At 45.3% G+C, this 16,433-nt stretch overlaps 1 protein-coding gene across 1 annotated transcript in view; it reads left to right on the forward strand.

Annotated features, from left to right (window-relative positions):
• The first annotated feature begins 254 nt into the window (after positions 1-254).
• The window catches only part of KLHL14 (kelch like family member 14), a 90,115-nt gene continuing 73,936 nt past the window's right edge, over positions 255-16,433 (forward strand). Inside the window, exons 1-2 of the mRNA XM_036885501.2 lie at positions 255-878; positions 2,122-3,105. Of these exons, the coding sequence (XP_036741396.1) occupies positions 2,165-3,105 (941 nt within the window). The 5' untranslated portion in view covers positions 255-878; positions 2,122-2,164. The remainder of the gene's footprint in view (positions 879-2,121; positions 3,106-16,433) is intronic.

Consider the following 16,433-nt stretch of genomic DNA (forward strand, 5'->3'; position numbering starts at 1 on the left):
CAATGTAGTGAAATCTGCAAACAACAGCACATATATATACACACAAAAAAGTTGGCATACTGCACAGAGCGCTTGAAGATCATAAATCTATGCATGAGAAAGATGTAGTGGAAATTTTGGGGGGGATTAGAGTTTATTTTTGTCATCTCTGTGAGACAGCTACTCATTCATCCAGATCACAGCTAAGAAAAAAGCTGGTCACAGAAATTAGCAGTTTCAGCTCAGCGGCGCAGTCGCCAGCCTGTGAAGGCAGAGAGAAATTGACTAATTAGCAATGCGCACTAAAACTTGACGGTTCTTTATAGAGAGAGGAGAGAGGAGAGGGACGGAGGGGGGCTCACTTTCCCCTCTTTCTTCCAAAGATGTTTGAAATCGCAGTCATTTACGCTCGACAATTTTTACAATAGCCTTGAGCCATAATTTTGCGAGTCTCTCCAGCATCCATCCCCCTGTACGGTCGCTCTCTGCTGGCCAAGCACGACCGTTTCTCTCCCCAACCGTGGATTTCCTATTACTCTCGTCACGACTCACTGCGCCCCGGGCCCAGGGATAATGATGTGTTGTTTCTTGGTAGCATAATTTGTCACACGCACATTTTTTCTTCTTCTTCTCTTGCAGAAAGCTCTGCCCCTCTCCCTCTCTCCCTCTTTCTCCCTCTCCTGCATTCTCTTGCTGTTGCTAATTCATGGGGATCAAATGATGGACGACAAAATAAATCGTGCAGAGTGACCGCCTGGAGTCGGGACCAGAAGGTGCCCCCCAAGGAGAAGGCGCCCCCCACCACCACCCCAAGGAGAGCGCAAACCTTGGGAAAGGAAGGACAATCGGTTTTGGGGGAAGCGTAAGTGAGCCCTGACTTTGCAGCCGGTTGAAAGCAGGTAAGTTTCTGGCCTTGTGTGTATTAGGCTGTGTCTTTGGGTTGCTGGCGGGGGAGGAGGGAGAGCCTTATCCGAGGGGTGGGGGCAGTTGGCGGGGAATCGCTCCGAAGGAATACAACTCCTATTGCAAGAAATAAGCAGGGGAAATAATGAGGGGGAGAAAAGAGAGAAGCAGAGGAAGGGGACCAGGCAAAGATGGGGGCACCCCGGCGCGGGGAGCGCGTGGGAGGTCCGGCCCGGTCCGGTTCCGAGACTCTGGAGATGGTTCGGGAAAGCCGGGCTTTGGGGGCGGGGGCGCCGTGCGGGCGGGCGCTGGAGGGCGCGGGGGCGCCCGGAAGGCTGGTAAAGTGAGCGCTCCGGAGCCCAGCGGTGCGGACGCGAGCCGCGGTCCCGGTGAGCCGCGGGGTAGCGGCGCGGCGGAACCCCCACAACCGGGCGGCGGCTCGGCGGGCTCGGGCGGCCGGCGGGCGGCGGGGCCTGGAAGGCGCAGCCCAGGGTGGGACCCGGCGCGCCGCCTCGCCGCCGCGGCCGCCCGCAGAAGTAGTTCCATGGCGGGGGAGGCCGCGGGCCCGGGCCCGGGCGGGGGTCCCCGGCCGCCAGCCCAGCCCCGCCCTCGCCGGCGCCGCCCGCGCAGCCAACTTCTCGGCGCTCGTGGCGCACAGCGCACCCCGGCCCCGGCCCGCCCGGCCCCGCGTCCTCGGAGGGCGGCGCCCGGCCCAACTTCGGCGCCCGGAGATGCGGGCGGGCCCGGGGCGCCAGGGGACTGCGAGCCGATCGGGAGGCGCGGGGCGGGGCGCAGGCTGCCAGGAACCCCGCTTGGACCCTCGCGGGGGCGCCGGGCACCGGGAGCACTGGCCTCGCCCGCCCTCGCCACTGCCAGGCGCCCCCGGCCCCCAAACGGGGCCGCGGTGGGGAGCGCAGGGGGCGCAAGGCGGGGGGGGACCCTCGGCCGACGGTGCCCGGCCAGGCGCCCCGCCTCTGCCCACAGCCGCGGGGCCTCGGCCGCCGGAGCTGGGGCGGGGCTGGGAAAGTGCGGGGCCAAGTGCGGCGGCGGCCCGGGCCGCGGGGAGCGGGCGGCAGCGCCCAGGGCAGGCCCCTGGGCGGCGCTCCGGGACCCGGGCGGACCTGGATGGGCTTCCACGCTGGGGTCCGAGGCGCGCGGCTGCGGCTCTCCGCCCTCCCGCCCCCGGCCACACCCCACCCCTCACCTCCTTCTCCTCCCTCCCTCCGCCCTGTCTGCCAGGTTGGAGGCGGGCTTAAAGCCAGGTGCGCCCAGCCAGCTCGCCATGTCCAGATCCGGGGACAGGACCTCCACCTTCGACCCCAGCCACAGCGACAACCTGCTGCACGGCCTCAACCTGCTGTGGAGGAAGCAGCTGTTCTGCGACGTGACCCTGACGGCCCAGGGCCAGCAGTTCCACTGCCACAAGGCCGTGCTGGCCTCCTGCTCGCAGTACTTCCGATCGCTCTTCTCCAGCCACCCGCCCCTCGGGGGAGGCGTCGGCGGCCAGGACGGCCTGGGGGTCCCCAAGGACCAGCAGCCGCCGCAGCAGCAGCCGCAGCAGCAGCAGCAGCAGCCGCAGGAGGAACCCGGGACGCCCTCCTCCTCCCCCGACGACAAGCTGCTGACCAGCCCCCGGGCCATCAACAACCTGGTGCTGCAGGGGTGCTCGGCCATGGGGCTGCGCCTGGTGCTCGAGTACCTCTACACGGCCAACGTGACCCTGTCCCTGGACACGGCGGAGGAGGTGCTGTCGGTCAGCAAGATCTTGCACATCCCGCAGGTTACCAAGCTCTGCGTGCAGTTCCTCAACGACCAGATCTCGGTGCAGAACTACAAGCAAGTGTGCAAGATCGCCGCGCTGCACGGCCTGGAGGAGACCAAGAAACTGGCCAACAAGTACCTGGTGGAGGACGTGCTTCTGCTCAACTTCGAGGAGATGCGCGCCCTGCTGGACTCGCTGCCGCCCCCCGTGGAGTCGGAGCTGGCGCTCTTCCAGATGTCCGTGCTGTGGCTGGAGCACGACCGCGACGCCCGCATGCAGCACGCGCCCGACCTCATGAAGCGCCTCCGCTTCGCGCTCATCCCGGCCCCCGAGCTGGTGGAGCGCGTCCAGTCCGTGGATTTCATGCGCACCGACCCGGTGTGCCAGAAGCTGCTGCTGGACGCCATGAACTACCACCTGATGCCCTTCCGGCAGCACTGCCGGCAGAGCCTGGCCAGCAGGTAGGAGACACCCCCAGGGGCCGGGGTGGGGGAGGGGTTCCGGGAGCGCGGCCCCACCGCGGGAAACCCGCGCAGACACCCGCCATTGTGCCGGCAAAGTCCGCTTCATGGCCCTGAAAGGTCGAGGGGAACTGGCCTAACAGCGCCTGAGCGCGAGAAAGCCCGGGTTCCCTGCTCCCTGGGGCGAGGAGCGTGGCCCCTCTGGACCGAACTTGGCAGGCAGGCGGGGCAAAGGCCGAGCGGCCACCAGTGCAGGTTGGTGCCCCCTCTGCGCAGTCCTCCCTCCAAACCCTGATGAGCTTGCTGGAGGAAAGGGATTCTGAGAAGACAGTCCCCACCCCACTCCACCTTTCTCTTGCCTCAGGCGAGAAGAGGTGCCCCGCGAGGCCTCGAGAGGAGAGCTTTCATTCTTTTTTGTCAGACACTCAGGTTGGGTTTTCTTGTTTGTTTTTTAGGGAGGGTCCAGTTCTCCTTGGAGGTTAGTGCTCCAAAGGCTTTGGCTGCTAGGGTCGCCCTTGGAAATTCCTCCTCACCTACCCAAACTTCTCTATCTTGTGGAAAGACTTTCCTTTTCACTTTAAAGTGGAGCAAGGCAAAAGGTTTCAGGTTGTCAGAGGGAATCATGCCTAGTGCTCCCATCTCAAAGGGGAGCACACAGCCCACCATCGGGAGGAGGGCGGTCGTCAGCTCGTTAGGTCTCTGCCTGCTTGCAAATCACAAAGAAGTTGAGGAGTCGCAGTTGCTCTTGTTATTTGGAAATGTTTCTCAGTGTTGCAAATAAGATTTCATGTCAAAGGGGAGAGAGAAATGATGCCTTTCAAAATGCCAAGGAAACCTTGGGAATTGACAATCGTGTTTCACTGGCTCCAATTTTAAAAACCCTTTTGAATGAGCCCTAGCAGGGGGCTTCTTTCTCTTTTTAGAAAAGAGAAGCAGTATCTTCTCAGGGTTCTCGTGATAAAATATCATGATCCCAGATGCCAGGCTACCCAGCACAATCCACCAGAGCATTCCACTAGAAAGTCCATGGTTCATGACCCTGCACGGCATTTTCCCATTCAGGAAGATGTCCGAAGGTTGAAGTCCACTTTGTGCAACCTTATGGAATTAAGTGTTTACTGTTTCATCATGACATTTCTCCTGGACTCACATAACTAAAGTTTTCAGAAATGGAAGATATTTTGTACAGATGTTTAGGCAGCTCTGGTGTTCAGGTGAGGCTCACAAGAAGCGCGGGAAATCCTGACCTCAGGAATCTCCTAAGTTGGTTTTCTGCCTGTGGGAGACAATGTATTGAATTCTGTCAAAAGATGACAGTAGGACAATAGCACGAGCAAGAATCCAAACCTTCATGGGCTTGAATGGTGAGCACTGGAGTCCAAGTGAGCATGAGAATTTGGAATATTTTTATTTTGTAAGAGCTTTGGATTTGTCTAAAGATCAAAAGCTTAGTGACAGGCAAAAGGGGGATGAATGGTTATAGTCCTGAACATACATCTGTTCATAGTTTTTAAAATATATACAATCTAGTATAAATTCAGAAAGCAAGAGGGATAATAAAATTAAGATCTTACTTGTTCTAAGAGTAATTTTGGAATATGAGATACTATACATTTGGTCCAATAAATAATTTCTGAACCCGGATGTACTTTTACCTAAGTATGTCCTAGGGCTCAATGTTAGAAGAGTTGACTTTCAAAATGCAAAATCCATTTCCCACCTCGTCTGGATTCAGCACACCAGCTGGGGCCTGCTGGCTCTGTCCTGGTGGGTGACTGAGATACCAGGCTGCCTGGCTCCATGGCGACACCTTCCAGCTCCACTGGGCCATGTCATTTGAAGGATATGTAGTGGTGTCTAACCAATGAATGCTTACAAGTGTCAGGATGCTGCAAGAATCTGATACTTCTGCGGTAGGAAGAAAACTATTTTCTTTTTAAAGCGGAAGATAGAGAAAAGAAAACAGCTCATGTGAATCTATTTTATCTCTAAGTAATGTAATTTAGACTTTGTTCCATTATTGATAACTGTAGCATTTTAGTTTTTAGGGACTAATTACTTTATTATAATTTTCATTCACAGAAAGAATGCAGAATAACCATCAAAATCTTAACTTTAATGCAGACAAAAATACTGTAACCAATAGTATTATACCTTCCCATTTATAACAGCATCAGCATAATATAAAAATGTTCTCATGCAGTTTAACACAGAAATGTGTTGTTTTTGCTACTGCATCATTTTTACTGAAGACCCTTGAGAAGGGCATTGTATTTATTACTTTTTATCCACCTGTAGTTTTTAAAGTCTAAATATGAAAAGAGTTCCTCAAATTCAAAAAAGGAATTGGAAAATTGAGATTGACAGATCTGTTGGAATAAGTACAAACCATAAGGAAATAGGATAACTTCAAAAATAATTTACCTGTCTGAGAATATATATTATCTATAGAAAGTAAGGTTATTAATATAATAATAATATTTTTTGAATGTTTAAAAAAATTACAAAGTAATTTTGAATTGCTTAAGTCTAGGAATAAAGCAACCCAAGAGTGAAGACTTTGTAAGTGCCCAAATTAATTTTCATCTTTCACTCTAGTCACTTAGATTTTCTGAATATGACATTTATACCCAGATTCATATTTTAATTTAGCAAACTAAGTACTAAGGATGATACATAAAAAATAAGACACTTATTATTTTTTATTTAAATATTTACATAACTAATTTTAGACAACAGGACTTGAGTAGACAAAAATTAAAATATTTTGAAGTCTTATATCTTTGTTATTTTTGTTTTATTGCAAGAAACAGGAATCTTAAGAAATAAGTTCTTTAAGAAGTTTCTGAAAAAGTCATTATTACAGGCTTCTAAAGCATGACAATTTAATTTAATGCAGTGCCATGATATACAATGTTAAGTACATTAAAAGTAAGTGTCAGAAGACATGTAGTCTAAGTTTAACATAAGTAACTCAAAAAGCTTCTTTTTTATTTATATTTAAAATTTTTTGTGGCATAGTAATTGTCCCAAGCTAATCAAATTGGACTGGGTTAATTAACTTTCATTTTACATTTTCATTGCACCTCACAATATAACAGCTAAATCAATACTTACTGACAGTCAGATGAATTAAGGTTATAAAATAAGAGCACCTCAGGATTTCCCTTCACCAATGTGTTCCTCAGTGCACATTACTATTGCACATAACAAAAGTCTATTGAACCTTCTCCAAGAAAACACCTGTAAGGGAAAAGCACTCATGAAAATAAGTATATTTTTTTAAACGTTTAACCACCAACCACATACAACCTGTACTGAAGTGTAATTTTGAAGAGATTGCATTTTATAGAAGAGAGATGTCTACCTTATAAAGACTTCACTTTCTATGAAACAGTCTATTTAAAGATTTCACATAAATTAATTAAAAATCTATTTAAACATCAAGAGTACAATTATCTATTTGCTAAAATGACTTGCAATAATTTTAAAAAAACATTAGATTTCCTAACATAGTTTTGATTCCTGGCTTTGGTGCTTAGAAAGTATTTCTTTAAATGTAGGACAATATTTTTCTATTGGTTCTTTCCCTAAGACCTGAATAACAGCCTTAACAAAGCAAACTAATCTTGCATCCGTGCATTCCCTAAATTGTTACTTTCCTTCATATCAATTTGATACCCTCAGATTAGAAGTTGTTAGGTACTAAGATTTTGTATCAGAAATTACTCAACCATTCAGAATACAATTTGTTTATTATCTGAAACAGGACCATTGATTACAAAATCATATCTCAGGTGTGGGAGCCAAACAGTTATATCCTACAATCAAAAGGCAATTAGAGTAGGTATTAAAGCATTGTACTAGTTTAGAAGACTGTTGATGGAAGTGGACACATTCAAATTTTAATTCATTCTTGTATTTTCTCTCCATAATTATGAACATTTTAAGGTTCTCTCATTACCTTAGCTAATTTGTAAGTACCTCAATTTTCTTAAAAATACAGTCAAAAATATATTCTTTATTTACAGCAGCTGCTTCATTACCAGGTGATAGTCTAGGCATTTTACAAATGCTAAAGTACTGAATGCTTACAAGAGCCCTTAGGGATGGGACCATCATTAGTCTTGTTTTATACTTCGGGAAACTGATAACACAGAGGAGTTCAGCATTTTGCTCATGTTTGCACAGCTGAGAAGTGGCGGAGCAAGTCTAAGCCCAGGCAGTGTGGCTCTGGAGTCAGTGTTCTCATTCACAGTGTTTTGCTTCTTGCTCCGAGCCTCTCTGTTAGGATATAATCTGCAGATTATCCTAAGAATTATATCTATGTAGACTTTAGACTTCCCTTTTGGAAAGAAACTTGTGAGGGTTAAATATTAATGGATCTAACTTCAAAAGAAGTTAAGGAGAGGTATTGTTCTAGGCCTAGGGTCAACATTTTTTTTCTGTAAAAGACTAAATAGTAATTATTTTTGACTTTGGGGGTCACACAATCCCTGTTGAAACTACCCTACTCTTCCCTTGTGGTACAAAACCAGCCATAGACAATACATAAATGAATGGATGTGGCTGCATTACAATAAGATGTCATTTGTGGGCACTGAAATTTCATATGATTTTCTTATGTTGTGGAATGTTATTCTCTTTTGATTTTTTCAACCATTTAAAAACATAAAAACCATTATGTGTGTTTTTATACATTTTATTATGGGCTGGATTTGTTGTATGAGTCCTAGTTTGCTCAGCCCTCTTGCAGGCATGCGGAATACATCAATGAACAAAATGGATGTGATATTTTGCCCTTATTCTAGTGGAAATAATCCCATTGGTCTTTCCACTTCCACTTGGAAAAAATTCAAGTCTACGTAATTCTACCATGTCAATTTCTATTTCAACTTTCCATAAGAATTGAAGTATTTCCATTAAGAATTTAAATAGCAATCTCAGGAAGCTAGGTAGTGATCAAAACAGTGAATGAGTTGCTCATTTTTTTCAAACACACTGGATGTAGAACCCACTAATATAGATTGGCCTTTATTCAGAAGATGTTTAAATATCATTTATAAGGTATTTTACTGATTTCCAGTAGGAAATTAGTCAGGCACATTTAACACACTGCTTTCTGAAATTGACATATATTCAGCAAAACTATCAAGGCACAGAAACAAACATGTGAACAACTGTTTTTCTAAATGCTACCCTGTGTCTCCAGCTGCCTTATCAAAGGGCATGTGTTGTCAGGACTCCTGACTTCTGGATGAATCAGTGGGGTTGAGTCTGCCTATCACACGGCCTGCCTTCTCCAGGTGAGTAGCCTCCTAGCTGATGTGTCAGTCTCCTCCGCTAGATCACGTGCCTGACCTTCATCTTGAAGGGTGAGTTCAGTATGAATTGGTATTGGTCATAAGGAGAATTGAGGTGGACAATTAGAATGTGGTTTAGTTTAGTGTGAATTGCCAAAACCAATGTGAAATAAAAGTGGAGGTTACTTTAAGGATAATTACACCCACACACGGCTGCTGTTTACCAATAATAATAGTCGCTCTCACTGACTGAGTTCCTATCATAAGCTTCACTTAGATTCTTTCTAGTCCTTATAACGTCCTTCAATCTTCTTAAAGATTAGAAAATTGAGGCTAGGAGAAGATAAAAATTTGTCTGGTGATCTGAATAGTGTTGAGTTGGGAGCTGGTGGTTCTCACCGGAAGACCACTCTCTTTTTATGAGTGTGTATTATAGATACGGCTTCTACAAAATAGTCTAATCAATACCTTCCATATCTTTGTTTTATTATATGCAGAAGTGATTATAAGTTCCAACTTTAAATGCTTCACTTCCCCACACCACCCAACCAATGAAGAATAATGAGGTGAATACATTAGAAAGCCAAATTCTATCCTACTGGTCTCTCATACTTAATTATTAGTTATGAGATTAAGGGGCTAAAGAATGAGGTTGCTGAGATTTGTCACTATGATATTGACTTACTGAAAATAGGAAAAAAACAATTTATTTTAAGTAAATCAATAAAATTAAGAACTTTTAGTTTAACTGTAAAAAATAACTGTGAAAATAAATCAAACCTAAAGAAAGCCTTGGAGCTTGAATTTGAACCAATAGTTTTTTTCCCTCTAGATTTTTGTGCATGGGAGTACTAGACCAGTATCAGCTTTGTTTCTGTGAGGGCAGTAGGAAGCTATTCACACTGATGGCACTTACAGGTGATAAATACAACAGGTAGAAGCCAGAATTATAAAAATGCCTATACATTTTAATAACATAAAATAAGATTATTCTAATTGGAAATTTATTCTGTTTATATTTTGTGTCAAGAAAATCATTCTAACAATTGTTATGCCATAAATGTTTATGTCTTCTGTCATTCATTTAGATTTTCAGAAAATATATTCATTGTTATGTCCTTCCCATTAACTTCCAAGACAATTCATGATGCATGAATTACTAATGATGATTTATTTAAAAAACAAAACAAAACGCTGTTATAATATGTGAAAGAGTGACTTTGCCAAGGGAAGAACTCTCAGTTGTAATATAGATGATACAGTGAATATGTCTATTTTTCTGCAAATATCAAAAGAGCTTCTCTATTCACAAATAATATTAACAAAAACAGGGTTAGAACTATTTGCAACATCAGAGCAAAGCAGAAAGATACTATAGAAAGCCAACAATAGTGAGGAAATGAAAATAGCAAATATTTGTGGTGCAGAGAGGGAAAACAAATTATAAAGAAGTGGGAAAAAAGAAAAAGAAGCAGTAAGGAAAATGCAAGGAAATGTGGGCAAAGGAATTATTGAGCGATAACCCATCTGAAAAAGAAAGAAAAAGTTGATAGCTTTCGTGAAGGATGGACAAGGAAATTCTAGAGCTTGAAGAGTAGGTGTTCAATATTTGTTATGGACAAATACATACAAATTTAGAAGGATTTAAGTCATTATATACCCATCTTACGTAATTTAAAAGTTATAAACAAAGTTCCACTAAAAGGGGAAAGTCAGTCCCCCAAAGAAAGAAATGTTTTCCCAAGAAAAAAAAGGTCAGTATTGGTACCTTTGTTCCTGTAATTCAGTTCAGCTCAATAATTAAGTATTTGTAATCTGAGTTACTCAAGATGTTTCTATAAAATCTCTTTGTTCTTATGGAAGGTAATTCAGTAGTCTTAGAAGTGTCAGAGTTCAAAGGGGACAGCCTGTTATGCCAACAGTAGGAGATGAAAATATAACTCCATTCTTTGTAAAATCATCTGAATTCTGTATAACTGGAGCTGGAGGCAGATCTGCGCAGCGAGGAGTGGTCACGATGTTGGGCAGCTTTTCTAAGCCCATGCCCGTGACTCTTCCATGCCCACAGTGGAACTGGAGTGGTATTCGCTCTTTACCACTAAAAGTTCTGCTATGGAATATCCCCCACATTTTTGTACAAATAATTCAAATTGTATTGAAGTTATATAATACACCAAGCCCCTACTAGGTTTTGAGGTACAGAGTTGAACAAGATAGAGACGTTGTTGGCTTCATGTAGTTTCCAATGTACAGAAAAAAAGTAAATAATTACACAGATTCATCAGACTGCTAATATATGCAGAGCTAGGGCCTGGCATGCCATATGACAGGGCAGTGTGACCTTGAAGGGGCCAAAGAAGACTTTCTCTACAAAGAAGCTAAGGTGAGCGGGTCCACAGTGCTAGGTCTGGGAGAAGGCAGGTGTGCACTGGGGCTGGGGCGTGAGCTGAGAGAAGCGTGCACTGATGAACACCAGGTGGGGATGAATCTGGTGGCCCTCAAGGGACTGAAAGGTGTGTGTGGCCAGGGGGATACAGAGAAGGTTGTCCAAATCACAGAGGAAGTTGTAGACCCTGCCAGGGATCACCCACTGCAGAGATGAATTCCATCATGGAAAAACGCAGCATGCTTTCTGTACTTGAACTGGAAGAACAGGCAATGGAACACTTTGAAACCATAAACCTGGGTGTGTGTGCATGCTGGCTCCACTTTAGCTGAGCCCCACATCAGCAAAATGGGTTAATAAGTACAGTTCCACTTGCTGGGGTTTTAAATGATTAGCTGAGACAATGAAAACAACTATTATCAACATAAAACATGCCATTTAAAATTAATGTATTATTACTTTCAAAACATGCATGAAGGAGAATTTACCTGAATACATTTCTGCCCATAAAGAAAACTCTCAACCTTATCTGATTCACTGATCGCACAGAATTAGAGATGCTGAAGGCCAGAAGACGAGTTGAAGGCACCCTGAGGTGAACACAGGGTATCAGAGGAAATAGAGAAATTGGAACTTCTGATTGCTTCTCAGCCATTTATATTTAATTCTTCAAAGGGAAAACGATGGCCTTTTTAGGTATAAAGGTCTTTCTTTTCTTTCTTTCACAGAGGACAGTCCCTTTTCTTTCTAGTCTCATAAACTCGAGTTTAGTGGCTTCATTTTCACTGTTCCCAGAGCCTGCACACCCACGTCTGGCTCTCCGCTCCCCCACCACTGTGAGTGGGTTGGTGACTTGCACCTGTGCGGGACTCTGAGCTTCCTCCCAGCTCAGCAGGGCCACTGCATGGAGACGGGCTCACTGGGGGCTGCAGAGAAGTGAACTGAAGAATGACAGTCGGTTTCACTTCCCTGCCTCGTGCAGCTTCAGGTGACTCTGAAGGCAGGCGAGGCCAGGGAAACGCAGAGGAGGAGGAAGAGAGCCCCAGGATCAGAGAAGGAGTTCTTGAAAATACACAGGTGTGGCTGGAAAATGTAGAGGGATGTGTGGCTGTGTGCCGCAGACACAGTACATGCTGTTGGGGGCCAGCTTTAAAATTTCTCTACAGTGACTTCCGATGTTTGTTTGAGTTGCCAAAGGTCTATATTGTATGTTGGAGTGTGGACAGACAGCCTGGCACTAAGGGATTTACTGGGTTTGGAGGGTCAACTTCTCATCAAACAGAAAATAGTCTTATTTGTAAATCCTGCTTAGAATAAAACAGCTGACCACTGTCTAGCCCTGATTTCTAGTGCCCCTCAAAGACCAACCACACCAGAACATCCTGGGCAAATGGACAGGGGGAATGCCAGATCTGTGAGTAAGGCAGGGAAGCTCTGAAGGAAAACTTTAATGCTTTAAGATGCACACTGGGACCTCAGCACTGCCGACATCAGAGGCACGAGCAGGCAGTCACTGATGCTGTGAGGAATCCTAGCCAGTATTGGTGTATCCTAGAGGCAGAAGTGTGTGCCTGTAGCCCAGACCATGTTGGTGGCTTGGTTACTATGACGACTGTACCACTACTGTCAGTGGTAATTCCTGTGATCTCCCTGTCTTATGCTTTTAACAAACCTTCCCTCAATAGGACATCTGTAGGCAGGGCCTACAAAGCTATATGGATGAGTGAGATATAATATGGCATAATAGGAGACACAAATAAAAAGGTTATGTTATGGTGCAAACACCTTAAACAGTCCTATTGTATAGAGATCAAAACCTAAAAGACAAATGTGGCTCAAATGCCACCTGGACCACTTTAAACTGGCTCTTTATGGTAATTTACTTAAGCTGTGTTCAGGTTAACCTATGGAATGTACCTAAGAATACCGACCTCATTAGGGTAATACTGAATGATGCACTAACTTCTATACAACACTTAACATGGTGCCTGGCTGTGAATACTTACAAATTTATAGTTTTCACTTTTATAGGAATAGTTCTACTTATGTCTACTTTGCCTTTCTGCTCGCTCGTTAGGACCCCATCCCATATAATCTGTTCACTCCATAGCTGGATTCTCACAGCCTGAGTCCAGGGCCCCTCTTCTAGTGGCAATGTTTCTGCTGTCTGTTTATCCACCTTTGAGTGAACTACACAGCTTGGGCCAGCCTGGAGTCTGTCCGTCCCCTTGATCTACCCATGTCACTGGTTGTTAACGTTAGGAAAACCATGGTGGATTCACGCTGAACAGCTTTACTGAGAGACAATTTACACAATTCACCCGCTTAAAGTGTATAATCCAGTAGTTTTTAGTGTATTCTCAGAGTTACATAGTCATTGCCCCAATTAGCTTTAAAACATTTCTATCAACATCCCTAAAAAGACCCCATGCCTGTTAGCAATCAGCCCCCATTTTCCCCTGCCCTCTGCAGCTCTAGGTAACCACTAATCTGTTTTCTATCTCCATAGAACCATAAATTTGCTTATTATGGACATTTCATATAAATGGGATCATGCAACATGTGGTCTTTTTGATTGGCTTCTTTCTTTAGCAGTGTTTCCCAAGTTCATCTATGCTGTAGTGTAACAGTACTTCATTCCTCTTCATGGCTAAATAGTATTCCACTGTATGGATATACCATATTTTATTTGTCCATAATTGGACATTTGGGTTGTATCTACTTTTTGCCAGTATGAACACAGCTGCTGTGAGCATCCATAGGAACTCATTGTGTGGGCATACGTGTCTATCCTTCTCGGGTGTGTCCTTGGCATGGCCGTGCTGGCTGTGTGGTTCTCAGTCAGTGGTGAACAAACACTTGACCTCTCGAAGAGCTGTCGGACTGTTCTCCAGGGAAGCTGCACCATTCTGCATCCTTCCCAGCAGTTTACAACAACTCCAGTTTTCCCAGATCCTCAGCAACACTACAGTCAGTGTTTTTGGCTGTAGCCTAGTGGTCATGAAGGGCTATGTCCCAGGGACCTGCATTTCCCCAGGGGCCCATGATGTTGAGCATCTTTTCATGTGCTACTGACCACTTGTATGTCTGATTTTTGGAAAACATCTGTTCAAATTCTTTGGCCTCTTTTTTAGTTGGGTTAATTGTCTTTTCAGACAGGAAGGTTGTAAGCATTTTCAGTAGGGCTTCTTACGGCTGCTAGATCACAGCTGGGCTCACCCTCTGCAGGAAATAGATGTTGTATTTGGCAAAATGCAAAAATGGAAAGAAGATGCATGGAAATCTTCCTGTTTGGTGTGGCAAAGGCAGTATCTGTGCTTGACTTTGGTGGCATTTGCTCCTTTGGCTGATTATTTTGGCTTTGTGTTGACTTCAGCATTCTGTTTTGACTTGGCTTAGCAGATATTTTATTCAAAGAACAAATTGTCAACACTCAAGTAATTTAGTTAAATCTTCTGAAGGGCACATGACTTTGTTTATATAAGAATCACTTCAGGAGAAATTAAGTGAAATTTTTTGACTGCCAAGACAGTGATAATTCATAAAAAGCACCACAGAAGAAAAAGAAATATGTCAAAAGAAAACAAATCTGAAAAACAAATGCTCTCAGTTGAAAGAGGATTCAAAAGTGTTCCTTACGGGGATCAGTAGGAAACAGCAAAGCCTAAGAATCTCAGTCACGGCTGGGATTCAGCTGAGGGCTTCACTACACATATCACCAAAGCAGTTTCTGACACGGAGAAGTTACATTCATCATGAGAATAACTTGTCCAGTTTCATCTTCCTTTGCTACAGTGTCCTTGCAGTTTTCCTCAGGAACAAAAAAAATATCCGCTGCTCTTGACAAGATGCTACTTCTACTTCTCTTATGAGGCTGGGTTCTGTCATGTCACCAACTGTTGCTTTGCATGTGTGGATATGGAAGAATGTTCAGCAATTCATTTCCTAAGCTTGATGTTTATGCTTCTGCATGGAACATTTCTAGTTTTGATCATGAATCTCTTTGGACAATCAAGTGTTGGCTTTTGATTAGATTTACATTTCTATCACATAACAAGGAAGACTTTAGGCACCTCTCAGATCGGAGTGCAAAGTGGTAGGAATTGTAACATGGATTTCTTTATGTGGACAGTCAAGGGCAGAAAGAGTTATCAAAAATATGTGCTGGCTTTGTAGTTTTGGGGATGCATTACCAACAGATCCCCAAACAGCAGGCACCTTGAGATCAGTCACTGGTCTGTGTGTTTAGAAGGCAGATGTCCTCTTCCCTCGGCAGAAGCCTTGGCCCCTGAGAGAAGGCACCTAATGCCAGGCAGTCACTTCAGAACCCCTAGGAGCTGAGTAAGTCCAGTGGTCACTCCGACATTCTGATATTCAAAATTCATACAGACAAAGCAAAACAAATATTCAAGCACCGCTGTCAATGCACCTCACTCAGGTGTGCGATCTCCCCAGAGTCAGGCAGCTGCAGACTGAGCCAGCAGCAATCCTCCAAGTAAAACCATTCCCGGAAGAGCCCCTCATGCCTTCCCTCACCCTCATCCAATGGAGAGCCCCACTGGCAGAGAACATCAGTCTGTGTGACCTAGAAGGAATGATCCCCCTCAGAAAAAACTTTCTGGAGATGCTCCACTGTTTGTAATGGCAAGGAAGCTTCAGAGGCTTGGAGCATAAGAAACATTTAAAAATTTGTGAAAACATGAGAAATCCCAGTTGTACAGCTTTACAGACACTCAGCCAAGTCTGCCATCAGGCTTTGTGGTCACTCTCTCCTTGAGCTGTGTCTGTGCTTCTCCCTCCCAGTCGTACTTTGTCCGTTGGAACATTGCCACCCATTAACATTTACTGCATATGCAGTACCAAGCACCAAACGAAGTGGTCGATAAGGAGCCCATGCCCGCCCCCCTATTCCTAATTCTCCGCACACAGTGTGGTTGCTAGGTGGCAGTACAGTACAGCTGTGGCGGGGCAGGTTAGGAGGGCCTTTCTCAGGGCAGCCATCCATGTTTGGCCACAGAAACTCCTTCCCAGGGTCAGTTCCCAAGGGAGTGTAAACTCACTGGTCCCTTTCTGCCCCGGCTCCTGGCAGCGGGACAGTCCTGCTAAGGAGGGCTGTACGATCTGCCTCAGCACTTCTAACAGAGAGACCTCTGGGCTCTCCTCCTCTTCTTACAAGGACACCAGTCCTATCAGATTAGAGCCCCACCCTTGTGACCTCATGTGACCTAAGCTACCTCCTCAGGGCCCGTCTCCAAATACAGTCCCACTGCGGGTTAGGGCTTCACTGTGTGGATCTGGGGGAGGTGCAGTTGGGGCCCTAACAACAGCCAAGGCTGGGACACGAGGAATTAGAAAACAGGTTAGGGACTAACTGGGATGTCACTCTTGGGCCACATCTACACAGGGGCAGTCACATAGGCGGTTGAGCGATTACCCAGGTCAGTACCTTATTAGTAGCTCTTCCTGTAATACAAAGCTAAAAGAGAAAGCAAAAGCAAAGTGCAAAGAGCTCAGGTCCTATTTCCTCGGCCCAAGAAAAGCTTGCCTAAATCATTGGTTCTCTTAAGAACCAACTGTCGAGGTTTTTATAAAATGTACCTTCCCCAGCTCCACCCCGGAGATTCCAAGTAGATTGCTCT

The sequence above is a fragment of the Manis pentadactyla genome, chromosome 6, assembly GCF_030020395.1.
Source record: "Manis pentadactyla isolate mManPen7 chromosome 6, mManPen7.hap1, whole genome shotgun sequence".
Classification (NCBI taxonomy): domain Eukaryota; kingdom Metazoa; phylum Chordata; class Mammalia; order Pholidota; family Manidae; genus Manis; species Manis pentadactyla.